This window comes from Parus major, chromosome 2, assembly GCF_001522545.3.
Source record: "Parus major isolate Abel chromosome 2, Parus_major1.1, whole genome shotgun sequence".
NCBI classification, from domain to species: Eukaryota; Metazoa; Chordata; class Aves; order Passeriformes; family Paridae; genus Parus; species Parus major.
Genome location: NC_031769.1, coordinates 129066763 through 129078860, shown reverse-complemented (window position 1 = coordinate 129078860; position 12098 = coordinate 129066763). Strand labels below are relative to the sequence as shown.

The following is a 12098-nucleotide window of genomic DNA, read 5'->3' as shown; positions in this document are numbered from 1 at the left end:
CATTACTACATTTAGAATATTCTTCTTTGTGCAAGGACTGGTTTAGAGCTAGCAATTTGCATGCTTTCTGGATAACATTGTAAGATCTAAGTTGAGCTTCTTGTGTATGCGATGGCAATTTTGTCCCAGAACTGAGTAAGAAAACATTGTCTTGGATTCTGAAGGAGAGTTGAATTCAAGCATGGCATGGCTTAAATTACCAAGGGAAATGCTGAAAATGCAGTTTTCCTGATCGCAGCTAAGCAGAAGTAAAGTTTATGAATATACTTGGCAGAGTAGCAATCCCAGGACAATTTTTCAGCTGGCTAAAGTTGATGAATGCTGTCTGTGGATGAATTCAGTATATATTTTATCAACAATATATAACTTCATTGAGTCCTGCCTGTGATGATATCATATATCAAATTTTTTTCACAGAAAACATCATCCAGTCTGGATGGTAATCATAAGCTGCCACACAGTTCTGAAGAAAATTAAGAAAAGATGTAACCTACATATAAGGCAAATGGTTGCTTTTCAGTTACCATCTTCCAGATTTCCAATTTTCTTGTTCCGAAAGATTTTGAAGAGTCAAATGGAGATTCCAAGAGAATTTCAGCAGGAAAAACTTAGTTAATTGCAATATGTGGGCCTCAGCAATCAAAATTTTGCCTCTTGTTCATTTCTCTGAGCCCTTGTGGCCAGCTGCTATCCATGGGACCCAGAAAGATGCAGTGGTACAGAGACAACAAGGCAAAAGGGATCCAAGGCTGTATGTCCAGCCATGTACACCACGGAGTTACCTGCCTTTTTCATTTACTTTCAGAATGTGAAATGGTTCTTAGATTTAAGCACGTCAAGATTCTAATTCTCAAACATCTGAAAATGAAACACAGCAAGATGACCACAGAAATGTGGGAGAGAAGTGCAAGCTCTTTACTTTTATATTTATATTCCTTCAAACCCTTTGATCTGTTTCAGTTCCCCTGTTTTTATATGTATATAATGAAGTTTACAAATAGTGAATTGTGAAGAAACTGGGAAATTCATGTATCATTGACCAATCACTAACACTCAAGATAGTCCTTTTTACCACAAGTGAGAAATAAACACTTCTCATTACATCCATGTTTGAGTCTTTACTGAATTTCTTTTTAACCAGCAGCATGTTCCTGGAATTAAAGAAAATGTCAGCTGAATGCAAAGGATTCAAGTAAGAAAACAGTATGGATTTGCAAAATATCTGTCTTTTTACAGAACAGAAAATATCTGCTTCCTTTTAGAGGTGATATAATGTACCATGTACAAATTAGAATAATATAAGTGTCAAGCAGATGTCTAGCTATAGGAAGAGATGCTCAAAACAGCAAAGAAAACAATGAAGTGCACATCCAAAGCAGAACTTGTGGTTATAGCAAAAGGATGATGTTTTTAGAGGGATGATGAGATAGAGCAAATGATCTACTAACTTCAGGAAAGTTTAGATTCAGATTAGGCTTAGCCTCGAACCCTATATCCTTATCTTTTAAGTGATTTTTAAGTGATAAAAATGGAGAATCATAAGGCAATTGACAAACTACCAGTAATGGTTGGTTAGAGTGTTTCTGACCAACTGTAACATACCTGCTTTATATGACAGTAGTTTGAACCTTATGTAGTGGTATATGTAGTGGATATGGTAGTTTGAACCATAGTAGACATCTAAGCAAAAACAAACAAGCACACAAAGGAAAAAACCCCAACCAAACAAAAAAGGTCTTTATTTCGGAAGAGTAGTAGAGAAAGAAAAGATTGATAAAGTTTTACTTTCAAGATACTGTAGGAAATAAAAAAACTCACTGTAACTAGCAAGAACTTGCATTCTTTATTTTTTTTTAAGATACCAAACACCTGATGATCTGGCACTTCAGGAGTCAACCAAGACAGTTTGATTTCAGTAAGCTGTCTCACTGAAATCCAGTAAGCTGGACCCAGGAAATGGTGTCTCTTCTAATTATTCAATTAAGACTGATGTGTCCACTGATAGACTCAAATTTGCATATACATTGCAAATTCTGCTTGATTAATTGTAGTACAGTGTGGTTTATAAATTCTATGACCTAGTATTACACATACATTCTAGTTTTCCAGTTATAAGGCTGCCAGATACAAATGTTTTAAATTATTTAGAAACTGTGCTTTGATTTGACTAATAAACACATTTAATAGTACAACAACATTATGATCTTATTGATAAGCATTTCAAATCTTGCATGTCAATAGATAAGAAGCTGAATTCTTCCACTGGTAAAAGCCATAGACTTTTTATTGCGTTACCAACCTTTTCAATTTATTTATTTATTTATTTTGAACTACTTTTTACTAAATTCTCAATTTTTCCTGTTGGCAATAGAAACTAACAAAAATTTTACCTATGTCCTTAAGAAATCCATCTTGCTTCTGTTTGTCTCTGCAATTGTTAAGACTGCTATCTATAAATATTTTATTACAGTTAACACAGACAAAGGCAGGAAAATAAGTGAGGGCTGCAGCATCTACAAACAAGGGAGATATGAAACTTAAAACACATTGACATCAAGGGGAGGGGACTACTTCCATTCCAGCACAGGTATACCAAATTGAAAAGCAATAAAAACCTCAGACCCTCATTATTTGAACAAATATCATCTCAGCTACTATTCTGATAAGAATAATACTAAATACTTCAGAACAAAATTTGAAGCAAACTCCCCTGGAGTGCTTACAGTGTCTGTTGAGTGTAATGATACATTACCTTTATTTGAGCCTTATTTGTACCAATTACTATGTTAGGAAAAAAACCCCCAAACATTACTATGTTTTTATCCAGGCTGAAAAATTGAAGTTCAGAGAGGAATAAGTAATCAAAATATATAAACCAAAAAACAATATACTATGTCTTGCTTTGGGTTTTTTTTTTTTGGTTTTTTTTTTTTTTTTTCTGACAATTCACAAGAGAAAAACCACAATGAAAATATACATTTGAAACAGAAAACTGTCAGTTTTAGATAAACATATGGCCACAGATACAGTAGCTAATTATCTATGTATTTAAAAGGAAAATATTTGCATTAAAAAATAAGCAAAATTCAATACTTTTCAAAGAAAAAAACCTCCAAAACTAGTGGATCAAATAGTCTGTTTTTAAGAGTCTTTTGAACTTCTTTAGCTGTTCTTTTTAATGAGAAGCAAAGCAGCAGGATCACACAATAGCAGGAAATTTAAGCTGTTCTGTCCAACTGATAAAGCTAATTTCATCCTTTGCTGTAATGCAATGAAAGAAAAAAAGTCATCCCATTTCTCTAATGATTTAATGGGTAGAAGACTTATAAATTTCCAAAAGATATATATTTTTAACTAATTGCCAGCTCTTGCCTTTGTTCCTTTATTTTTATTGTCTTTGCTGCCCCAGGTGAATGTGTCTGATATTGCCAAGAATGACCATATTCATATAAATAGTATCAAACTTCCAGAGTGTCCCACTGATTTATTTTTTATCTGTTGATCTTAAACTGGTGTATTGGTGATAGACAAAATAAAACTGTAAAAGTACTTGCCTATCCAGGCACCTTGTCTCCATAAGAGAGAGGATGCCTGTGTTGTGCTTGCCTCTGGCACAGAAGAAGGGCTGAAATATCTTCCATCCATAAAGTAGAACATATCTTATTAAGATGGTATCTGGATTTTGAAGGACCTTGACCATCCTGGCATTGAATGGGATCAGAAGATTTGATACTAAAAGTTTACTCATGTTTGACCTCTAATTTCATGCTTTCCTCTACTGTCATGAAGGGTCCTGAAATGGAGAGTTTTGGAGAGGGAAACAGATTCAATATTACATTTAAAAAAATAAATCTAAAAATCCCCCAACACCTTCAAAAACCAGAAGTATTTACATACATAGGGAAAGTTTATATGTAACAGAAGCCTTGTTAGAGTTATTACCAGGGTCTACATAGGTATTGTGATGGAGCCCAGGCTAAAAATCTGTATGTGGCTCATCCCTGCTATTGCTGGTCATGTCGACCTCAAAGAGCAAACAGAAGTCCTCTGAAATGCCTGCAGAGACTCTGCAGTGCTGCAGCTCCCTCCCTCAGAGCAGCTTCACAGCTCTTTTGTCTCTGCTGGCTAGCCAAGCTTCTCATGTAAGCCAAGTAGCCAGCCCTGCTGCAGGACTGATTCATCTCCTTGCTGTTTATTCAGCTTTTCAAGTGACCTCTGTGTCCTCCACTCAGACTAATTAGTTAAGTCCAGCTCTGGCTATAAATGAAAACATTCCATTTCCCGAAAACTCTCCTGTCTAAAACATTTGAATAATCTGTGTCCTAATTTCAGCTATGACAGAGTTAATTTCTCTGAAGAAAAAGAAAATCATTTACTGCATGAAATTTCACTAAGGTTCTTCACTAAAATAAACTACTGTTGTAACTCATTGTCCAGGGTATAGCTGTAGAACTGCCTTTTTGCTTTGAAATAGCTTTGTATCTGCTGGCTGGGTGACAATGAGGCTTTGACTCCCAATGCTAGAATATCCTCTTCTGCTGGAGGTAGACACAGGCTGCAGGCAGAAGGTCACAGATCTGTATTCCACACCCTGCTGAGCTATTCAGCTGAAAAACTGGCCACATTGCAGAATGATTCCGGGTCAAACCCATGGGTGTGGAGCCATCATTTAGAAATACCAGAGTCTTTTCTCTGAAAGAACACTAATCCTCATTTATCAGAGCCAAGTCTCCCTTTAGACAGCTATAGCTGCTGTTTTGGATTTCTCAGAGCTGGGAACTGAGATAGTGTTGAAACATTTCCATAGTGAATTTGCAAGAAATGCTTTTTTGTGGTCTTTGTCTGCAGTTTCTACAGCTAATAGAGATGGTTAAATGGGAAAAATACAACCTGGCTCCAGAGAAGCAGCATATAAGGAGAGCAGCCTCTATGGAGAGAACATCTAAGAAATCTCTAAGGATAAAACCCAGCTCCAGAGGAGCAGTTTGGAGTCCTCTGTCTGCCTAGATAGTTTGGTAGGCATTTAACCAATACTCCTTTTGGTTTACAAATATTGCTCTGTAGATGTCCTTGCTTTAAAACAGGTAAGACAAAGGTATCATCCACTTCAGTGATAGAATTCTGGAACAGAGCTTGTCTAACAGCTAATATAAGAGGTTACATGAGCCATTATATTTCCTCCTGACCATAGCAGAGAAGAAAGGACACATAAGTCAACCAATATTGCAGCAGTGAACCTTGTTTTTGTGCTGTTTAAAAGATGTACATGAATGTTGCCCTCCCATGTTCTGCTCCTGTTCCTCTTTCCCCTCTGCCCTTAGCAGTAGCCAAGTCTTCCATTCTGCACATTCCAAGCACCAGTGTGCACAGACTTAGCAACAACTGTCCATGGTGTCCCTAGCCAACAGGGTAGTGGTGAGGAATGCCCTAATTTGAAACAATTTGGAATTTCTTTGGAACTTGCTGACTGGTTATCATTTGCTCTGCTTCCTTCTGCCAAGATTTTATCTGGCTGTACGTAGATTCGATGTGGCCTTTGCTAACATACCAAGACTGGATTCTTTTTACCAACCAGATGTTTTCTTAAAGAAGTACAGACCAGCTAACACCTAAAATGATGCTGATTAGTAATAGTTTTGGAAAACTTCATGTGCTTAAAAGCACAAGTGCCACACTGCTTGGTCACCACTACAAATCCATTATTGCTTTCTCCAATATGATGCATGGATGAGTGTAGAATGAAGGAAAGCTGTATTGCTGCATTGTTCAATCAGGAATAAAAGCGTCAGGCACATATGAGAAAAGTTGGATTTGTGCCTTAGCATGTGTAGGATTTGTGAAGCCTGCAATACCTTGTAACACACATTAAAAAAACATAACAACCCAGAAGAGATTTCAGCAAAAAATCTACTTATATTTCTGGTACTATCAAAGTTTAGATTCCTGCTTGCTGCTTTTGGAATTTGGTCTTTTTGATGTTTCATGTCAACATTTCCTCAAAGTATGTTCTTTCCACTAGTAAGTTACTAAAAACTATTAATAAAAAGCTGCTATGTTAGAGTTTCAGATACAAAACCAGGAGAGCATTTGAGTAAGCAGATGCTCCTAATATCTGTGAGAAAGGAAAAAATGCAAGGAATATCGGAAAAAACTGTTAGGATTAAGCAGTTCCCAAAACACAGACTTAAGAAGCCAGCTTTTTAATGGGTTTTCTGTCACAGATGACTATTAAAAAATGAATTACAGAAAAGCTGTGGTGTAAATTTCCCCGAATTATACATGGAAATGGAGAATTAATTCAACATCTGAGGATAAAACTCCTTCAGCTGGAGTTCATATCTCTTCATGTAACCCATAGAATCTCATTTTTGTATGGGAGCCATGGAACTCATCTCTCATGGGATCCTCTGATATGTCACCAGAACTAAACTTGTATTACATTATCTCTTACCTCTTACCCAGCTATTTACTCTGTGTGCAAGAATGCCATGGTTTTGATACCATAACCTTCCTGCCCTCTTTACTCCAACTGGACCAAATCCAAGAGAAGTTCTGGCAGGACACATTGTACTCACATTTATGCACACATGGGGTGTGTGAAGAAGTCTTGATCCTTTAATGAGACAAGCTAAAGAAATTTCATGTGAACTAGTAAGTTATCCCTATTATGGTGTGGAGAAAAAGAAGCCCCAGCTTTCAGTGTAGCTCAGTTTAGCCCTGTTCTGTATTACACACTTCATCAGACCTGACAAAATGCCTGCAGTTTTGGACAATGAACTAAAACCTTGAATTATCTTTTGGTCTTATTGTGCAATAAATTATAGAATTTACTGTCCTTTCCTCCACTTATACAGTATGATGAATTGACTGGTGAGTGGAATAAAAAATTACATTTTAGTCCTCTACAGAGAAAATTTTACTATGACAGACTGATTGGACAGGAATTTGTGTATGTTTGTGCTTGGAAGACCGTAAACAATTATTTCCACAGTCTTGAGGAAACAATCCCTTTTATTGTAGAGAAGTTTGTATACACAGATTTGACGTATTTACAAGCAGCTTTTCTCAAACAGATGTCTGCTTAACATCCTTCACAAATCTGTCAAGAATGAAAGAAAATGAAGCTCAGAAGCCCAGCTGGCCAGCACAACCCCTAAATTCAGAGTAATTCCCAAAGATATCTGTAATGAGAGTAGATGGCATTATTCAGAAGGAAAAAAATAGGACTGTGACAACAATCAGTGGATGGATTTCAGGATTGATTCATTCAAATGCATTGCTTAATTTGATCTCAGAGTAGATAAACCATGAACTAAAATTCCAACAAGCAGATGGGTACCTGCCTTTTGCCAGGGGTGTGGAAGAGACAGGCAGAGTCTGTCCTTTCCTACCCTGGCCTCTGCAAGAACAGCTCACAGTTGCAATCGCTGTGAAAAGAATTCATAGGTCCTGTGTTCCCCTGGAAAGCTCTTTTCCAGAAAAAGCCAGGAAAAGTTCCACATTTCTTCAGTTGGCAGAATGGATCAATGCACTAAGGGTGAGAACAGGTGTCCTCCTCAGGAAGGGCGTGGACTCACATGCCAGCTCAGCCACGGGAGAGATGGCACCTTGGTGTCTTCTGGTGCTCCTCCAAACCGTGACTCAGCTCTGCACTGCCCTTCACCTGGGGTGCTGTGCAATGGCACCTGTCCAGTCACCCCAAATGAAGAGGAGACAATGCAGAGGGGAACAAGGAGAGGTAGAGACACAATTATATTCCCTTTTCATGTTCCTTTTCAATTAAAAGTAGAAACTTCATCAAAACAGAAAGTTACATGTGCAGGAGGCACTTCTCTAGGGAAGAAATAAATACCTCACACAAGCATTCATGGATGGATGAGCCCCATGAGAAAGATTCTCAGGACAACCAGTTCAGGCATAAAAGGAATCTAACCCCCCAACGCTGATGTATATGAGAAACAGACAAAACATATCTGCTGATGCTCAAGGAAATTACATGCTTAAGTTCCCCACAGGTTGAGAACATGTATCTTAGGATCTGCATAATTTAGTTTACACTCAGCAAAACATTGCTATATTTACAGGCACATTCCAATGGGAAAACATTTGCATGTGGAGTGCAAAAGACACAGCTTTGTCACCTAATCATGGGACTTTAAAGTAAGGATTTTGTGACCTCAAAATACTATTTGTGAAGTTAGTAGGGAGGACAAAGGTGTGTAGGTGGGAAAAGAAAGTTACCAGAATTTGCTAACATTTTTTTTTTTTTTGGCATTAGAATGGTTTCAGGCTGGGACAAAGTGAGTCCATGTAGACAGGTTCTGGCTTGTTACGCATAGAGTGCTTTGCCTAGTCTTACTTCCCATACTTATCCTTCCCAATTAAACATGTTTCCCATTATCCAGGTTGATAAGAACAGTGCATAAGACTAATTCTTCTTCTTGCAATCATCATCATCATTCATAACATAATAACTTCAAAAATACTTGCAGAAGAGGAATGGACTGGAATGTCAATTTTTTAGACTTGGTCTGTATTCTGAAGTTGAGTGTGGGCATCTGAGAAACATATTTCTAATGCTTTGGAAGTTTTACATATAAAAAAAATTAAGTTACACTCTGAACCTGATTGAGAATGCGAAGTTCTATGTTCTCTAGCACTGGATGTCAGACATGGTGGAAAAAGCTATTCAGTGACTACTGTAGCCCTAGTGCTACCCAGAATTATTCTGAAACTAGTTCACTAGTTTCTGAACCACTACTGTAGTTGCAGCAAATTATTAAAACTATCTACAGAATGAGAGTCATACAATTTAGGTTTCAATATGTCAGCAAAACAGCAAAGTGTAACCCATGGAGGTTATATCCTGGAAGTAAAATCATCAAACTATTGCTTCAATGTCTGTAAAGTAAAGCTATCCTCCCTAGGGACACTGCACTCTCATTTATGCTGACACGTAAGGTGGTGGTGGATCTTTAGCAGCTCCATTCACAGGGTCATCATATGGTGGTAACAGGACCTGCAGGAAAGGAAAAAAAGGATTTTTTAAAAAAAGAAGTCAGATGATGAAATTTAAAGAAAACCCCTAAGGCCTCGTCCACAAGCAACCAAACAAATCCCAAAAAAAACAACAAAAAATCTCAAACAAACAAACAAAAACAAAACCCAAAAGAAACCTCAAAACAAAAAAGGAATAAATTATTAAACAGGAGCAGAATAGTTAGGAAAAGAAGTAATATTAGCTGGAAGTTTATCCTTTTCAATGTGTATACTGTTTTCATTATGAAAGAAAGCATGATTCCTTCTAATTTCTTAGTAACCCCAGTGACAGCTTGATTTCATCCATTCACTGGTGGTACCTGCATTTGTTCAATCTGGCAGTGATAATGGCTGCTTCTTCTGCAGCTCTCCTCTGTCAAGAGGGCTTGACCTTTTCTCTTGGAGGAGTGTTCAAACTGCCTGAGTGAGAAAAGTCCCAAAAACCTCTCCTGAGCCCTCCCTGGAATAGCTAATAATTATTTTGGAGTGCAGAAAAAGGAAGTGAATGGAGAAAAAATTACCCAATGCCTAAATAAATCTCCAGTTTTATACTTCTGGAGTACTCAGCCATGAGAAGGAAGATCTATACTCCCAGAAGCATTTCAGTGAACACTTAAACATCTGATAGCAATTAGGGAATTAGGACAGGTTTAGTCATATATCAACCCCATTCACTGGAGTTCAGGAAGCTTTCTAGGATATGGAAGATGCAAGTTCAGGCCAGACAGGGCAGAGGAGAGATTTGAACCAAGTTTCCTACTTGTTTAAGCAAGCATGGCAGCTGTCATGCAATTTTTAATGGCACCTGCACTGGCAATAGTTAAGTTTGCATGTGAAAAGGCAAAGGAGGAGTTGGTCTGTGAACCCCAGGAGGGACTGAGGATAAAATAGATATCTGAATGAAGAATGAGTGTACATTTCCTAAAATATCTCAATCACATGTAAGAACACCACTGAAGTGCACTGTCTGACATACTTTATGCAGCTGATGATAAATTATTCATAATGGAAGTTCCAGATTTATCAGCATTGCTTCTTGGTCATTAAAGAGCATGTAAAGCTAATCACATAAATGTACATAGGGAATATCCTGATCTCAATAAAGCCACTGGGAGTTCTGCCATGAGAGGATTTCACCAGTTCATACAGAAGTTGATAACCTGCCTTCTGCAAAGAAACATCCATAATCATTCCTTTTGGACCTCAACCACAACATACAAAACCAGTAGGAATCGTTCTGTAGATTTAAACAGACTTTGGAACAGACTTTTGTGGGACAGTTCCAAGTGTGATTCACATTATACTCGTGTGAGTTTACAAACATGCATTGATGACCATGTGTTCAAGTACATCTGTGCACGTAGCTGAGATTACAGAATGGCTACCTTGGCATCTTCAGCCCTTAATCAGAAAAGTTGCATCACTTAGAAAAGGAAATTGTCAGAGCCATTGCTCTTCATTAATACCATATGTTTGAGCTTGTAAATGCAGTATTTTATACACTATACAATCTAAAAACCCTTGTATTTTAAAAGCATTTAATAAATTATGTCATACTTAAAAGCTGCAAGCATCTTATGAGAACTTATCTAGTGAAATTAGGACAATATTTAGAATTTCAAATAAATACTGTGATAAAAATCATAAATATATTTTGCAATGTAACCCCAATAAATCACAATGCTAAAATATGTTAACTGTGAAAATCTCTACAGATGAAATGCCCCCCCAGCACTGATCACTAATTTAGTAACAGGATTTCCAGTAAAATCCTCATGTTACTAAAAAAAGCACTAGTTTCTCAGATATACTGAAACATGTTCATTAGTTTATTATGACACAATATAATTAGTAATTAAATCTGATCTACAGATGACTCTGAAAATGAATCAAGTTCCCTTTGTGAAGATTTAGCTGTCTTACTGCACTTTCATAATGCTAAGCCCCAAGCTGTGATCCATTTCTTTCAGGTTCAAATTTTGTTTCATCAGGTGTGAGAAGAAGTGACAGCAGAAGCAATCCAAAGAGCTGTCCATCTTCCAGCTGACAAAGATGAGCTAATAAATAATGGACAATACCTCTTCCTGTGCTCTGATCATCTTTTGAATCCACGTGTCCTAAGACTGCTGTGTTTACAATATTATTACTTCAGCACTGAGGTTGCTGTCATTTCCAGTAGGTTTCCTGGCCTGGAGAATTAATGATATGAGTGAACATCTCCATTCCCTTCACTCTTGTATGAAATGAAACCTGTCTGGTAGGAGAAAAGCCTCGTGGTGAGGCTTTTACACCCTGGGAGGTAAGCACGCTTCTTGGTTCTGCAGACACAAACCTCATATATGGGACAATGGCCATAAGGGCCCTCAGAAGAGATTTCTCACTTACCAACAGTTCAACAAGAAGTGAGAGGAAATAGGAATGCCTGTAAAAGTCTGGACAGCAAGGAGATAATGCATTGCTATGCCTCAAACACTAATGACCATTCAATTGGGCAAGTCGGAACAGAACATTGCTGGAAACGTGGGACTGTACAAAGGTAGGGCAGTCCCTTTCTGGAGCCAATTTTCCTGTTCTGTGGTGACCACACAACATACAGCATAAGTACAGAAGAAGGGTCAAACAGTGGTCATATTCCTAGAGAGGACTGTGGACCACCAAGGACCCCAAACACCTTGACTCTTTTCGGGAACTCTCCATTGGAAAACTCTGAGTGCTCTGTAGTGTTGCATCAGACAAAAAGATTCCCCTCCCTGGAAGGCATTTGGGTGTTCCTCTGCTAACTGGAAGGTACATAACCTGATGAACTTTTTGTTTTGTGGGCCCTCACCCTCAATAGAACAAAACTGTAACCATTATTTCAACTACAGACATCGAAATTACAACAGTCAAATCTTGTCACTGGATCCACAAGCTAGGACTGAACTCTGCACCTGTCTAATCTTCCAAACTCGCTTGCTGGTCTACTGAAAAAAAGCCAGAATGTCTACACATAGGGATCACTGAGTGCCAAAAAATGGGTGTCCTTCTTGATTTTTATAGTAACTTGTGAGTGACAATCT

At 37.8% G+C, this 12098-nt stretch overlaps 1 protein-coding gene across 1 annotated transcript in view; it reads right to left on the bottom strand.

The window, feature by feature from the left end:
• Positions 1-6993: 6993 nt before the first annotated feature.
• Positions 6994-12098, bottom strand: part of LAPTM4B (lysosomal protein transmembrane 4 beta) — a 57319-nt gene continuing 52214 nt past the window's right edge. Inside the window, exon 7 of the mRNA XM_015619876.3 lies at positions 6994-9019. Within this exon, the coding sequence (XP_015475362.1) occupies positions 8945-9019 (75 nt within the window). The 3' untranslated portion in view covers positions 6994-8944. The remainder of the gene's footprint in view (positions 9020-12098) is intronic.